Here is a 15841-nt window from a genome sequence, read left to right as displayed (position 1 = left end):
TTTTGTTATCTCCACAAAGTATACTCATATCACATACTTCAAAATACGATGAGACGTTGGTCTTATAATCTTCATTCATGTAATATTGACACAAATTGACTTCACAAAATAAAATAAATGCATGGTCTATTTGGTTTGGGCTAATTATTGGGGAATATTTTATACTACATACAATCATACATAAAATCATCATGTAAAATATGCTGCACACATACAAGGAAAGAATTAATAATAATAGACCTGTCTTCACATTGTTTGAAGCTAAGAAACAAATATAATAGAAAGACCATTGATATAACAATTTGAAGATACATGATGATATTGTTTGTTTACATCAGGTTCAAGCAGATTCAACGCTACAGTCCCACATACTGTAATGAATGTTTGGTTTGAATTATGGTAAACATTGATATTCTGTATGTCTATATATGAGGAAGACAGAAAAGGTAATACTATTATTACGAGTACATGAATATCAGGATCAATAAAATGGATCTATATCAATGTTTATGACATATTTATACCACAAAGAACAAACTTCAAAACAATGAATATCAAAAACATGTATAGTTAACAAGTATATCTTTCGTACTCCTTGTAAATTTTGTGTATTTTTTGCAACTCTTGAATGAAAGCTGGACTGGTTGAATTAGGGCCTTTGTTGAATACTTTCAGACGAAAACTTTAATAAATCAATTTGTCACATGTTTAAATTAAAAACAAACCTAAATTCATAGCAGTGCTCTTTTATACAAGAAAGTGTGAACAACATCTTGTCAACATTGTTCACTTTTTTGGTCTTTCTAAAGAGAAGGTAGATTTCTGGAAAAGATGAAAGAGCGTCACGTTAAAAATGTCCAGACCTGCCAATTACCTCTGGAGTTCAAAAACTGTATTCTTTAATCTCAAAAGTTGTATTTTACTGACAAAAGTTGTATTCTTAAAAAAATAAACGTGGACTGTTACGCGGATCAATGGAAGTGTGCGATGAACCAATGAACATTCCCAAATTGCCGATGTGAGATGCTTGTAGGATACTTTACGGGACAGAATGTGCATTTTACCATTGAAAATGGAACAAACACACAAAAATACCCAACAAATATTTAATTTTTTTTTTTTTTTAAATCGTATTTTATTGAGGAAAATCGCATTTGCTTCTAAAAATCATACGGAATACGACTAAATCGTGCTGGTTGGCAGGTCTGAATGTCCCCTGAAAAGGATGTCTCTTTAAATGAAATGCCTTCATATTCGAAATATGACAAGTATGAGCTAAAGGTTGTGGACCACAACTTTCATGCCGCATGTTTGTGCATATATTCTGCCAGTCCGTTTTTATATATTCTTCTATTCTTCAATCATCCATGTCCTTCATTAAAATGGTATCTACGTCTAACTCTCATGGGTGATAGTGAGCACTAAAAAAAATAGGTTTTTTGTTTTCCCCTCAACCACGCCCCCTTGAGTAAACAAAAAGAAGAGGATTCGCCGGGAAAAAAACGGCATCTAACAATATTTCCCCTTTTGAGTAAGAAAATTGGGAAAAAAATAGGGTAAAATAGGGAAGAATAGTGAAAATTATTAGTGAAAATAAGGATAAAATAGGGAAGGGAAAAAAAATCTGGTAAAAAAAAAAAAAATTAAATTGGGAAGAAAAAAAAAATCGGGGAAAAATAAAAAAATCGGGAAACCGATTTAAATCGGGTTTTATCAGGCCTGAACTCTTTAAAATCAACATTTCAATAGTTGAGTTCTGTTTTCAGACCGCAAATGCCTTCAAAGTGCATGGTTATTGCTCTTATTCTTATCTATGACATTTCTAGTGCCCTTTTAGAACCTAAAATTGCTATGAAGGTAATTTTAGACTGCAAAATGTGTGAAATTTAGCCAATACGATCATAATTCAGCTACACTTAAAAGAAAATTTGGTGACCGTTAATTAAAAATAACAGTACATGGGCCGGCTGGTTGTGCGTAATATAACCAACACGAAAATGCCAACAACAAAATTAACATCGGCATTGGCTTAAATACGACGTAAAAGGCGCTATTTCATTATGTACCACCACAAATTATCAAATATTTGAGGTGGTACACAAGTATTAGAAATCATTATATACAAAGATGATTTTGTCATTTAAATTGTATGTTCTTTCAAATTCGACACACAGTTTTTCATTATCTCACAAAAAATTATTTCGTGTAGCGCCCTCTGCAACAGAACTCAACTATCCCTTTAAGTCAAATAATGTTGTGTATCTAGTCTTCTACTCAAAACACACACACACATATACATAGGTGACATTGTGATACATGTAAATGTATACACATGTATAATAAACAGAGTATTTTACTATTACTTGTCTATACTGGCTTAGGTTCTACATTTTGTACATTTATGCCTGAGGTAACAATAGGTATCTTCTCTATGTAACCAGAAAGGGCATTAACTCATATACTTTAATGATACAGCCAAATGTGCTTAATAGCTAGTGATCACCTGTATAGAAAGACCACCTGTCTAATAATAGAGACCACATTTTTTGTTCCCCTTGAATATGGTTTCTCATTGCAACCTGTAGTAAAGGTACCGGTACCTGTACTTAAAGACCTCTTGCCTATAAAGACCACTTTTCATTTCTATCGAGCGGTCTTTATATACAGGTTTCACTGTAATAAGATCAATGTACACGTATAAAGCGTAGATACTATTATACTCTACTGTGCTGTGATGAAAACAAAACTCCAACAGTGCTACTTTACAGACACATGATCAAAGACTATTCAAAAGCTTTTGAAAACAAGTCCGTCTTCAACAAAACTTTGAAGCCAGCAACAGATGAGGCTGTTCTTGTGTCTAGTGGGAGGTTATACAAAAGCTTTGGAACAGGGCAACTGAAAGCACAATCTCCAAGAGTTACTTTTGTTTTTTGTGTGAGGTAGCTTTAGAAGCAGCTTGTCCTGTGTACTTCTACTATAACACAGATTTAACCCATTGACTAATTCATTGGGATTCGCAAAGGCGTAACACGAGGGATCACCCTGTCGGCGTGTGCAAAGGGTTAAAGAAAAACTTGAGTTCTGGTAAAAAAAAAAGAAGAATTCTCACAGAATCAAACGAAACTTACGCTGAATGTTCAGGATTACAAATAAATGTCATTTGCCGAACAATTTTGGTAGAAAATGTATACTGGCTGAGTAATGAGCATAGAAAGATAAGGAAATCAAGGTAAGTAACCCTGACACCATTTGTGTAGTCCCATATACATCTTTCTGTGTACAGTGCTTGTTACTTTACCGAGACTGGGCCAAATTGATTATGATTTTTATGACTCCAGATCCTTTCAGTACACATCAGTACTTATATGCTAGATGATCAACCTTTTCTGATCGATTCCACAACGTTTCTTTTACAATGCAATCGCATGACCATAAGTGATCTTTATCTTTAACCCGTTGACTACTTCATTGTGATTCACAAAGGGGTAACACGAGGGACCACCCTGTTTACGTATGCAAAGGGTTAACACCCTTCTGGCTCTTTACAGATGATAGTATCCTAATTTCAGAGGAAAAAACAATGAATGAAACAGCAGCATGAATTACAACTACACTACAATCATAACAATTCAAATGCACAACTAATTTTAATAGCATTACATAGTGACACTAACAATAAAGTTACTTTAAAATATGTTATATAATATTCATATATATTTCTAGACACTTTTATTTCATTTAAAGTACACACTCCATATAATATCTACAACGTTACATTCATGTAAATTCCAAAAAGAATCCAATAAAACTCTCAATGATTTTACCAGGACAATTGAGTAAATATAGGCTTCAACTACAGGAAAAGCAACCTTTAAAACCTTCAGATAACTTATGTCTGTAACAATTAAAAATCCAATAAGAGAAGATTTCAGATACAATTATAGGGAGGATTGGGATTTTTGGAAAAAAAAAGAAACTTAGTATATTTCCCACCTCTCCTTATATTTGATTATTAATTCACAAACAAAGATGAAACAAACTTTACAGATGAAGAATAGTTTTGGTGTAATCATAATGACACAAAATCAAGCACAAATATTTTGGTAGGAAACTTCTTTCATTGGTCATGTTAACAGCGACACGGTTTCATAAAATCTTACTTCTTCGTAAATCCCTTTTTAAATCCTTGTCCAAATATGATACATCACTGGTACACCAAAAATTGAGAACAACACATATGGCAATGGAAGGATTGGTGGCTATTTTATTTCACATAATTTTGATTATCTCACTAATTATCTTTATTTTTTTTATTTTTTTTTTATATTTTTTTAAGGAATGTGTTTGTGTTATGTATGCTTGTTTGAAACAGTTTTCGCATTGCTATGATTATTCAAAATACCCGTAAGCCAGCTTAAATTTGCACCTCTTTTAATAGTGCCTTCCAATTTTTCTTTTGTCAAAGGTTGTATGCACTGCGACAGTAGGGGTGCTACTTAAGTTCAGCTTTGTTGGCAATGCGCTTGTTTCCATTCTTGAGATTAGTCAAGCAATGTCTCTAACTGCTTAAAGGTAAATACCAGTATTGGAAATGCCCCAATTTCAAAAAATTAAATGGAAAGTCTTATTACCAATCATGTGAAAGAATATGTTTTGACTAATACATGATAAAAATTTTGCCGGGAAACCGCCTACTAATTGATATATTTGATAAATTACTTTATGTACATGGTCTGTGAGAGATAAACGCATGTGTGGCGCACGTGTGCGTATAGTCCCATATACATCTTTCTGTGTACAGTGCTTGTAACTTTACGAAGACTGGGCCAAATTTCTTATCATCTTGATGATTCCAGAACCTTGCAGTACACACCAATACTTATATGCTAGATGATCAACCTTTTCTAATCGATTCCACGTTTCTTTCACAATGCAATCGCATGACCAGAACTGGTCTTTACCTTTAAAGAAACAAAGAAGTGGGCTCTCATGGGGAATTTGACACCATTCTGGTGTTTACCCAATAACAGGTGTTCTCAATTTACAGGATTAACCTTCAGGTTATAATGAACAACCGACTTTATATAATGCTCTGCCTTTTCCACCCATTCTCCCATATGTCATTATCTGACATTTGCATCACCCAAAGACTCTCCGAGAGACCAAGGGGGATTTCTTGATAGGCCTACGGATTCGCTGTGTGTAGACTTTGTCACCTATTAATGGTATTTCCACAAAGTCTTGTGTCTTAATGATGACCTTCTGCACATGGAAACTGAAACACCTCTCCCTTTAATACCTCTTAATTTGTATTGCACCTTACAAAAATGATGAGGTTAGTATGATAGATTTGAATCAGATTTGAATATTCACTTGACCTTTAACACTGGAGCACTTGTTGTTTTCACAGCTTTGGTTTATTCATCATAACAAATTGACTGATATATAATATTCTAATAATTTTATACACTTTCTAATAATTCTCAATGATTAAAACAGTTGATTATTCTGATATCCTAAGAATAAGTTATTATAGAGGTCATAAAATAGACAGTTACATGTACATGATATATTATTGCAATTTTCTATATCAAACAATGAAATAATTGAAAACACTACATCAACGAAACAAAAATACATGTTAAATTCATATAAATCTAAGCCTTTTTAAACCATGACACAGTTAACTGTTCAAGAACATAAATAATGCTTTGGCGAATAAAAACTATTGTGTAAATGAATGGCATCGGGAGAAGTAATAGAGTAGCTACAAGCAACAAACGCACCAGAGGGTTCTCAATATCTGTCTGTTATAATAACATGCAGAATAATATTCTAATTATTTTGCACAATTGCTAATAGTTCTCAATGTTCAAAACAGTTTATTAATGATATGCTATGCTGATGCGTTGTAATAGAGTTCCTAAAAATAGACACATATGTATATGGATGTGTATATTATTCCACTTTACTTTTTTCAAATTCATCTCTTATTTCAATTTCTTGTGGCAGTTTACTATGTCACGTCTGAAAAAGGGTGACAATTATGAACGGGGGTTTCACATGTTATCAATCTTGCAGAGTGACATCTATTATCTAATACCTGGTCTAGACGGTACCTGGGGTGGGACAATTGCACCTGGTGTAGGTCTGGGTCTGTTGCGAGGTACCGGTGGTGGTACCATAGGTGGACCAGCAGGACCAGGATCTTGAGGGGGTGGGAAATCAGGAGGACTGAAAGCGGGCGGGTCTTCGGACGGTCCAAATTGCTCATTGAGGAAGTTGTCTGTGGAGTCCGTTTCAATCGCCATGGCTTCTAGGTAGAAGTTATCCTCCGGTTCAACCACTCTCTGAGGAGGTCTCCCTGGGCGTGATCGTGGTACAGGCGGTGCTGCATTTTGAGCTACGGTGCCGTTGGTGCTCATGGAAGCTTGCTCTAATGAGACTTCGGTGAAGGCGTCGTTGCTGGCAGACCGTGGAGGTGCCGATGGTCTTGGTGGTACATTAGGCATTTTATCAGGTACCGACTGAATGAATTGTGGTTCCTCTGCTTCTGGTGCGCTTGGTCTCTGAGGTCTGCTTCCTGGTACAGGCGGTGCAATGGACAACACAGCTGGTGACTCTGAAGCACCTTCAGCCATTGGCGGTGCTGGTCTTGTTGGAGGCCTGCTGGCTGGAACAGGTCCCCTGGTTGGTGGAACCTCTGCCGTTGGTCGATCTTGTTGTGGCTCCTGATGGACAAAGGAATTAGACTCTGGGATTATTGAACTCCTCTGTCTTGGCATTGGACGAGGTGGTGCCACTACAGGTACCTTTTCACCCTCAGTTGACCTCAAAGCATTCCCATCCTGCACAGCTGCATTATTATTGTATTCATCAAAAGTGGCACCACTGGTGCCCCTTTTCAAAGAGCCAGAAGACCGTGGTGCCACGGTTGGAACCTCGACGTTCTCAGGGGGTGGGGTAGTATAGGAAGAAGGTACACTAACATCACTATTGCATGCATCAACGCTCATTGTAGCACCACTGGTATTCCTTTTCAAAGAGCCAGAAGATCGTGGTGCCACGGTCGGTACCTTTACAATATCAGGGGGCGGAGTGGTTAGGGAAAGGGGTACACTGTCACCACTACTGAATGCATCAACACTCATTGTAGCACCTCTGGTAGTTCTTTTCAAAGAGGCGGAAGATCGTGGTGCCACTGTCGGTACCTTGGGAGCATCGGGAGGTGGGGAGGTAAGGGATGGGGGTACACTGACGCCGATTTCCTGTAGAAGTCTGATGGCGTCATCCTGGCTCGCGGCATGCAGGGTATGACTCACTTGGTACGGATCACTGATTATGGAGGAGGGCTGCACAATAAAAACAACAAACATGCGAGCCAACAGTTATGGGAAAGGGACACAAACAAAGATGAAAGACGTTGATTTAAAGTGCTAATGTGCTACATACCTGAAATCTAAGTAAATCAATAAAATGGTACCAAAACGTGCATGAATTTAATGCTTGTGGTTAACATTGCGCAGTGCAATATGGGTACTCCATGGGGTATTGTATAATGTAAAATTATTAGTATGGCATGCTTGATGCGTGAGCCCAAATCTCGTAGTCTGGTGAATTTTACCAATATTGCTACAAATTCCTAAAGTGATATAACTGGTTTAGTGCCAAGATCATACAGTATAACAAGAAAATATCCTTGTGCATGAAATGTCACAAACTTTGCAACACTAAACTCTTGCAATTCGCGAAAGATTCATGCTGCAAAAGTGGGCATTTCCCAAAGTTTCAAGTGTCCAGTTTAAAAGTATAGTGCAGTGTTGGACATGCAAGAATGTTTCAGGTCGGCGCCACTTGAGTGCTTGCCATAGTAAACCAACAAACATGCAGGTCAATAGGTCAGTAGGAACAGGGTACTGTTACAGAACATGGAAAAATATTAAAGGGAGGACTGCTTGTCATGGCCAATCTAACACCCATGCAATGCACAAGGCTTTCCAAAGAGTCGTAACAGGGGACTTACATGCAGGAAAGATACCACTACTGATCTGGGAGGCGTTTCACAAAGCCTTTTTTCAATGACAAATAACATAAATCAGTGACAAATCTGCTGATAACCAATCAGAAGCAAGGATTTCAGTAGCTTATAACACAAATTGTCATTTGTCACTGATGACAAGTTTTGTGAAACGCCCCCCTGGCCTTCAGGCCAATCTGATACTCCAGCCATGCACAAGGGCATCCCTAAATAGCCTAACCAGGGGGGGGGGGGGGGGGGGGGGGTGTTTCACAAAACTTGCCATCAGTGACAAATGACAGTTTTCGATAAGCTACTGAAATCCTTGCTTCTGATTGGTTATCAGCAGATTTGTCACTGATTTTTGTCACTGGTCATTGAAAAAAGGCTTTGTGAAACGGGTCCCAAGACAATTACAAGCAGGACAGGGACACCTACATAGTACATGCAGACATGCCAACCTCTGGAGTTCAAAAACTGTATTCTTTAATCCCTAAAGTTGTATTTTACTGACAAAAGTTGTATTCTTAAAAATAAACCGGATCAATGCCTCTTGCAGTTTTTTTTTTATTTATTTATTTTTTTATGGATCATTGGTTGATTATGCATGATTTCGTCACGACTGGTGTGTTCGATGAACCAATAGAAATCCCCAAATTGCCAATGTGAAATGCTTGAAGGATACTTTACAGAATGAATTAGTTAATGAATAAATTTTAATTATTAAAAAGTTAAAAAAAAAAAAATAAATAAAAAAAAATTGTATTTTATTGAAGAAAATACGACTAAATCGTACTGGTTGGCAGGTCTGTACATGTACATGTATACGTCTACATTTCTAATACTCATGCCATGCACAGGATGTCTCCTTACATTATTGTATGAAATTCATGCTCATAGCAAATCTTGTCATTGTCATAAAAACAAAATTGCATGAATTCATCTATGCAGCAGGCAGGTTATGATGCAAGTTAGGATGCTAAACCTACTAGCTAATACCAGAAGAAAAAATCAACTTCTTCATCAAAATCTGCGTTGAACTGCAAAGGATACACAACAATCAAATACAAAATAATTATAGTTTTATAAATGTAATGCTTCCTGGGAGAAATTTTAATTATTTAAACATATTTGTGGCTTACACCCAGTGGTAGAGTCGCTGCCCGGCAAGCAGTAGATGCAGGTTCAAGTCCCGCTGGTTCCAAGATTTTGCTCTAAACTTGTTTTTCAATACAGATCAAACAATCTTATTTACTGGGTGTAAGCCACAAATATGTTTAAATAATTAAAAAAATAATGATAATTTACTGTTATCGTACATTCCAAATAGCACATTGTTTTGATGTTTGTAACCTTTTATATTATTCTGTTTCCTACATGAGGGTCTTAAACCTGATTAATTATATGTTGTGTCTGAATAGCAAAAGGAGGAATATTCTATCGCATCATGGACAGGTGCTAACAAACAGATGGTAAATGTATCATCTTTCCTACTTCAAATGGGCCACATCAATATTTCCACATATGAAAATTATTTAATGCATAGTAGAAATATTATCTCTTGGTCTTCAAATCTCAGATATTTCCACTATCTGCAAACACGGGTATAAGGGGTACCAAAGAGGATGCCTATGTGTGCGTGCATTTGTGAGTGTGTGTGTGTGTGTGTGTGTGTGTGCGCGCATGCGTGCATTCTTGTGGGGTTTTATGTGCGCTTCACATACCCCTTGTGAGGCATTTTTACTTTGTGGGGTATTTTTTCAGGACCCCACAGAGTAAAGTCTTTCAAATGACTGTATATTCGGTGTCCTATGCCCTGCGGGGCATTAGAAGTGGTACCCCATAAATGACTTTTTGTGAGCGTGTGCTAAAACTTGCACACTTTTTTATGGTAACATCGTAAGCACACCGCCGGGTTGTTATCGCCAGGTTGTACATACCCCACTAGTAGGGGACCACAAGGTATATCTGGAACGCACAGAAATACCCCACAATCAGGTGCCCCACAAAGGCCCTGATGTGAGAATGCGTGTGGGTGTGTGTGCTTGTGCGTGTCAGTAACATCTCGGGTAGATGGTGTACATTATAAGTGGAGGCACAAATCAATGTAATGACCGGGGTAACAATAGGCACCAATCAGGCGCGTATGTAGGGGGGGGGGTTTATGTGTGTATTTTGGAGGAAAACCCCCCCCCCCCCTCATTTTTTTTAAAGAAAAAATAATTTAAGAAAAATAAATAAAAAAATATTGTGGTAATGGTTGACCCCAAAAAGCTGAACTTACCCCCCCCCCCGTACGAAACAAAATATCGATCAGCCAAATTCAGCGGCTGGCTGAATCGTTGCGAAATTTTTGGCGTATTTTTCAAATTTTAAAACCCCCCCTTCGAAAAATTCCTGCGTATGCGTCTGGCACCAATTGACCAAAGGATCATTTTGTCTAACCCAATTGGTTTGCAAAATTAATAATATCCAGTCTTGATTAGCTCCATGACTATTAAACCTATTAACACCGGTATGGATTAATCTTGGACTAGAAACGGTTAAATAATCCGGAAGCATTTGGTATATCTATCTCATGATCAAAAAAAATATGGTACAGGGAGATTATTTATGTGGTATGTAAAGAGTTACATTGATACACAAAAATCACTATTTATTATTATCATCCTTAGATGGAATGACCCCCGAGCCTGAACGGGTTAAAATCTTCTGCAGGGAGGAGTCAACTTACCCTTGCTACGGGGGCATCTGGTTTCCTCTTGGCCTCGTCTACCGGTGGTGCCTGTGGTCTCGCTGGCGGCATGTTGGGTCTAGAGGGGCGCACTGGTGGACCGGGCCTGGTAGGGGGTACGCGCTTCTGTGCTGTAACTTTGACTTCCACCTCAGCCTAAATAATGAACAAATTTAATTCAATTCAAATGAACATTTCTTTTCTTCCATTGACTTTGAAAACATATTTGACACCAGTTCAACAATACAATATATACTTATGAACATAAAATAATCAAAGAACTTGTATTACAATGACTACGTTCTCACAAATTGTCGTCATTTAGCCTTTCAACATCTTGTCAATTAATGGATTTCAAAGCTTATCTGCCGATTTAGAATACAAAGTGTCAAATACAAAGTGGGGACACTATTAACCCTTACTGTATTGGGGGGGGGGGGGCCTGGGAGGCCCCCCCCTTGACATTTTCGGAGATCGCGCCGCAACCGCTTGGAATTTTGAATTGTCGTTTCATGACTGTTTTCCCTCAAGTCTTGCGCACATTTTGATACCATTTTCGTCAAAATTGGATATACCTGTAAGGTGTTACATAACAATTAGTATGCGCATGTCAATCAAAAAAGTGCTATAATTGCATATATTCATGTACAGAAATGTGAAGATATGAATTGATATAAAATTGCTTTTATATGTTTCTCAGAGTAACTTGATGTATTCCAGAACAAAAGAATACATTAGAAATAAAACAATAGATATAATAAGAAATAAAAAACAATAAAATACATAAGAAAATAAATAGTAGAAAATCGCATCAAATTTGCATAAATTATCATTATTAATTACATCAAATAACTATTTTGTGTTAGAAAAGAAGTTTCATATGAATAATGAGTTTCAACATTCAAAAAGTTGAGTCTGACAATTTTTGTAATGATTCTAGTTCCCTAAATATAGTTCCTGATTTGATATTCATGAATGCGTAATTTGCATATTCATAATTTATGCAAATTAACCTATGCATTTTCAAATATCATAAAAATAATGAAACCTCATGAATTTGAGATGAAGGAAACATTAATTCAATACATTTTCAAGATTCTTCACAAGTCTACGGACAAATATGTAGCATTTTCTGTAAAATGCATAAAATTAGCATTTTGCATAATTAATTAGGCTATAACGACAAAAATTTGCATATTAGGAAAAAACTAATTATACCATCTTGTTCCTTACGTAAATATCTACAAATATGCAAATTTTTGTGTTCATCGGACATTCGACGGCCCCCAGTCAGAGGGTGCTCAAAATAGCCCAGTACAGTAAGGGTTAAACTGATAATGAAAACATTGTATGTAGAAAAAAATGAAGAAAGTATTTACAGTGTTGTGGTCGAGTGGATACGTCGCCGGACTGTCGATCACAAGGTCCGCGGTTCGAGTCCCGCCGCTGCACTAATGTCCTTTGGCAAGACATTGATCTACATTTGCCACACTCCACCCAGGTGAAGTAAATGGGTACCTGGTAGGAATTTATTCCTTGAAACGCAGCGCGCGTAACAGCTGCACTGCTAAAGCCAGGGTAATTATGCTGCATTATTGTAGAGCGCTTAGAGACTTCTGACAAAGTAAGTGTTAGGCGCTATATAAGCACTGTAATTATTATTATTATTTACGCTTGTACTCAGGGACTACAGTCAGAATTGATTAGAGGGCCTGAAAATCACCTAGAATGAGCAATTTTGTACCCCAAAAAGCCTAAACTACGGTTTGAAAATAACTTGCCATGGCCTGAATTCAGGATATTGCCTGAAAACTGGCATCACTGATTTACTATAGCTTAGAGCTCTAAATCCAAAGTTATTCAGCCACACCTCATAAAACGTAGGCTCTTGTCATAAAAGAGTCTCCTCAGTCCTAATGAACCTCTGCCACATTCCATCCTTATCTTTTGACCCAGGAATTACATAATGATGACTATAGGCGGTGTCACACAGAAAAATCCCGACCCATCTTGAATAAGCCAGATTTTAGAATTCTAGTTTATTCAGTTACGTCGGTGACAGACTGGTGACAGACAGGCTACGAATAATGTCGGATAACTAAAATCCGGATGCTTGATGGGTCATTGCGCACGCGCCGTTCAGGTAGATAAGCATTGTGACATCACAAAGTAACACGTCTCATTAAATGCGCGCTAATATAATTGTGCGCGGGTCATTGATAGCGCGTTGACTTATTGATTACTTTTCCTTCCCCAAATTGGCAATACTGGTATTTTCTTCAATTGTTACATTTTTCTAATAAAGAGTCACGCATTTGAAAGCAGTAAAGGAGAAGAACAGGGCTGTCTTCTAAACGATTGCAATTAATTGCAACTTATTTGCGATTGATATCCACTATGCAACTACATGTATGCACATAAGAGATAGGAGACTGTAAACCTGTTATTGACTGGAGGACTTGCGCTTGATTCGGACCAATCACACCTCTTCATAAAACAGGGCGCAGGTATCCAATCTCTAAATATTGCCAATTTATATAAGGAAAAAAAAAATCATTTTGGACCTTTCAATGTGTTGTCAATTAAAGCTTCAGCTCGGCACGGCCGCAAAAGGATAGCTTGATAGAAAGTTTATTGGTTCCCACAATTTCTCAATTTACAAAGAGTGTAACAACATATTGAAAATGATTATAATATACAGGGTTAGGGTTAGGGTATCTGCAACCTACCTGGACCTCTTCCCCATTACCTCCCCTAGGAGGAGGCCTGCCTGGTTTGGCAGGGCGTGGCGGCCTCTTGGGCCTCCCTGCCCCCTCCTGCAGCTCTACGGTGGGAGAGGGCGTGCCTGATCGTGACCCGGCACCCAGGGTTGGTAGGAGGGGGGCTTGGAGCTCCGGTTTGAGAGATCCAAAGTCTTGGCCATTCTCGTCTTCCTCTGGAAGCGGGGTAAAGAAACGGGGAAAAGATAATGATGAGAAGGAATTACATGGAGGAGGCATTAAAGCTCAGTTGGTAGAGCAGTGGTCTTGTTATCCGGCGACCCGCGTTTGAAACCAAGTCGACGCGCTAATGCCTTTTGGTTTGGTAGGGCATTATTCCTCATTACCAGGTCCCTCGGAGAGGACCTGAAACCGTCGGTCCTCTGGTTGCTTACTAAAACCCCGTCTTAACAACAAAATAAATCTGCCGTGCCGTCCAGACGTTATTTGGATGACATTTAACCCCTTCCAGTTAAGACACGCCAATCGGGGTAACGTCCAGACAATATCGAAGTGACATCGAGGTAAATCTCACCCTAGTTGAGTTATATTAAGACGGGGCTGAACAAGCATTGATGTTTTCTTAGCAGTCAGGTAAATAACCACTACTACTATCATGAAATAATGGGTGTCCTGTTTGGTTGATGATTTGAATGTCCTTTGTCCAATTGTCTCTGCATATATATAAAACAGATCCTTCTATCATTCTCCTCTTTACCTCCATCACCATCATCATTATCATCAGTATGGTTCTTAGTCATTTATCATCATCAGCATCATCACTAGCACCATCATCACCATAACCCTCATAATCATCATCATGTACATCACCATTATCATTATCATCATCATCATCATCATCATCATCATCATCACCATCATCATCACCACTATCACCCTTCTCATCCTCATCATCTACTGAAATCTAAATTCCTTTAATCACCTTCCAAGTCAAAACTCATGGATGGCACATCAAACGATTCTCCTAACAAACTGCTCGAGACCGGGTTGAAAAGCCTCCACCACCACCACCACCACCAACACCACCACCACCACATCATCATCATCATCATCACCATCATCACAATCACCATCACCACTACTACTTTCCTCATCCTCATCATCTACTGAAATCTAAATTCCTTTTATTACCTTCAAGGTCGAAGCTCATTGATGGCACATCAAAGGATTCTCCTAGGAGACTGCTAGAGACCGGGTTGAAAAGCCTCTCCGTGTTTGGACTGCACATGGCCAGCTCCTTCTCCAGTAGCTCCAACCACTTCTCCATCTTGAGCTTCACATGAAGCACCTTGTGTCCAATCTAGGGCCAAAGGTTAAAAGGGTCAAAGGTCAATCTAGGGTCAAAGGCTAGGCTAAAGTTATACAGTGAAACCTGTATATAAAGACCACTCAAGGAGACAAGAAATGTGGTCTTTATAGGCAGGTTCCTTTCGTATGTGTTTCAATGAGAAACCACTTTCAAGGGAAAAAAAAAAGTGACCTTTATAAACAGGTGGTCTCTCTATACAGGTCCAATCTAGGGTCAAAGGTTAATAATATAGTGAGACCTGTATATAAAGACCGCTCAAGGGAGACAAGAAATGTGGTCTTTATACTATACTAAACATGTACTTAAAGGAACCTGTCTACAAAGTTCACTTTTTGTGTTTCCATTGGGCGGTTGCTATAGACAGGTTTGACTGTAATAATAATTGCCTTTTAAGTTGTATTTAATGCTTACGGTTTGGTTGTTGAGCTTATCCCGGGCTGATAGAGCACTGTGTCCATGCCGGAACGTGACCAGCATGTCAGATCCAACAAACCTGTGAAATGACCATTACAGTAAGAAAGTTATCATACAGATAGAGATACAGTCAATTCTCTCTCTCTCTACGTGCCATATCAATTGACTTTGGCGATCATGCTGTTCAACAACCCTCGGTTCCTAGCCTTCTCTATTAGCACCACTCCCAGTTCTTTCACTCCTCTCTCTTCCAACAATTTCTGCAGACTGTCCATCTAAAGTATCCTCCTTCTTCCCCTACTCCTCCTTCCCACAATTTTCAGTCGAAGCAAGATTCTCTAGGTCTTCTTTACGTGTAATGTGACCCATGAACAGTCAATTACGTTAAAAAATGTATATAAATGTACCCAACAACAAAAGAAAGTTTTAATTAATACAGTCAGTACATAAGTATACAGAGAGATTAATACAGTCACAACTATTCATTTATTTTATTTATTTATTTATTGTCATATAGTGATCGACCAGCAGGGCAAGGCTAAAAGGGTCAATTTACAAAGGTACAGTGATGTATATATATTGTG

General features: G+C 38.1%; 1 protein-coding gene across 1 annotated transcript in view; it reads right to left on the bottom strand.

The window, feature by feature from the left end:
- Positions 1-4949: 4949 nt before the first annotated feature.
- LOC579866 (synaptojanin-1) overlaps positions 4950-15841 on the bottom strand; it is a 41323-nt gene continuing 30431 nt past the window's right edge. The window contains exons 18-22 of the mRNA XM_030993394.1: positions 15255-15336; positions 14666-14834; positions 13484-13689; positions 10755-10910; positions 4950-7355 (exon numbers count right to left, since the gene is read on the bottom strand). Coding sequence (XP_030849254.1) covers positions 6096-7355; positions 10755-10910; positions 13484-13689; positions 14666-14834; positions 15255-15336 — 1873 coding nt within the window. The 3' untranslated portion in view covers positions 4950-6095. The remainder of the gene's footprint in view (positions 7356-10754; positions 10911-13483; positions 13690-14665; positions 14835-15254; positions 15337-15841) is intronic.

The sequence above is a fragment of the Strongylocentrotus purpuratus genome, unplaced genomic scaffold (assembly GCF_000002235.5).
Source record: "Strongylocentrotus purpuratus isolate Spur 01 unplaced genomic scaffold, Spur_5.0 spur5_scaffold_20, whole genome shotgun sequence".
Classification (NCBI taxonomy): domain Eukaryota; kingdom Metazoa; phylum Echinodermata; class Echinoidea; order Camarodonta; family Strongylocentrotidae; genus Strongylocentrotus; species Strongylocentrotus purpuratus.
This window is presented reverse-complemented; position numbering and strand designations above follow the sequence as displayed.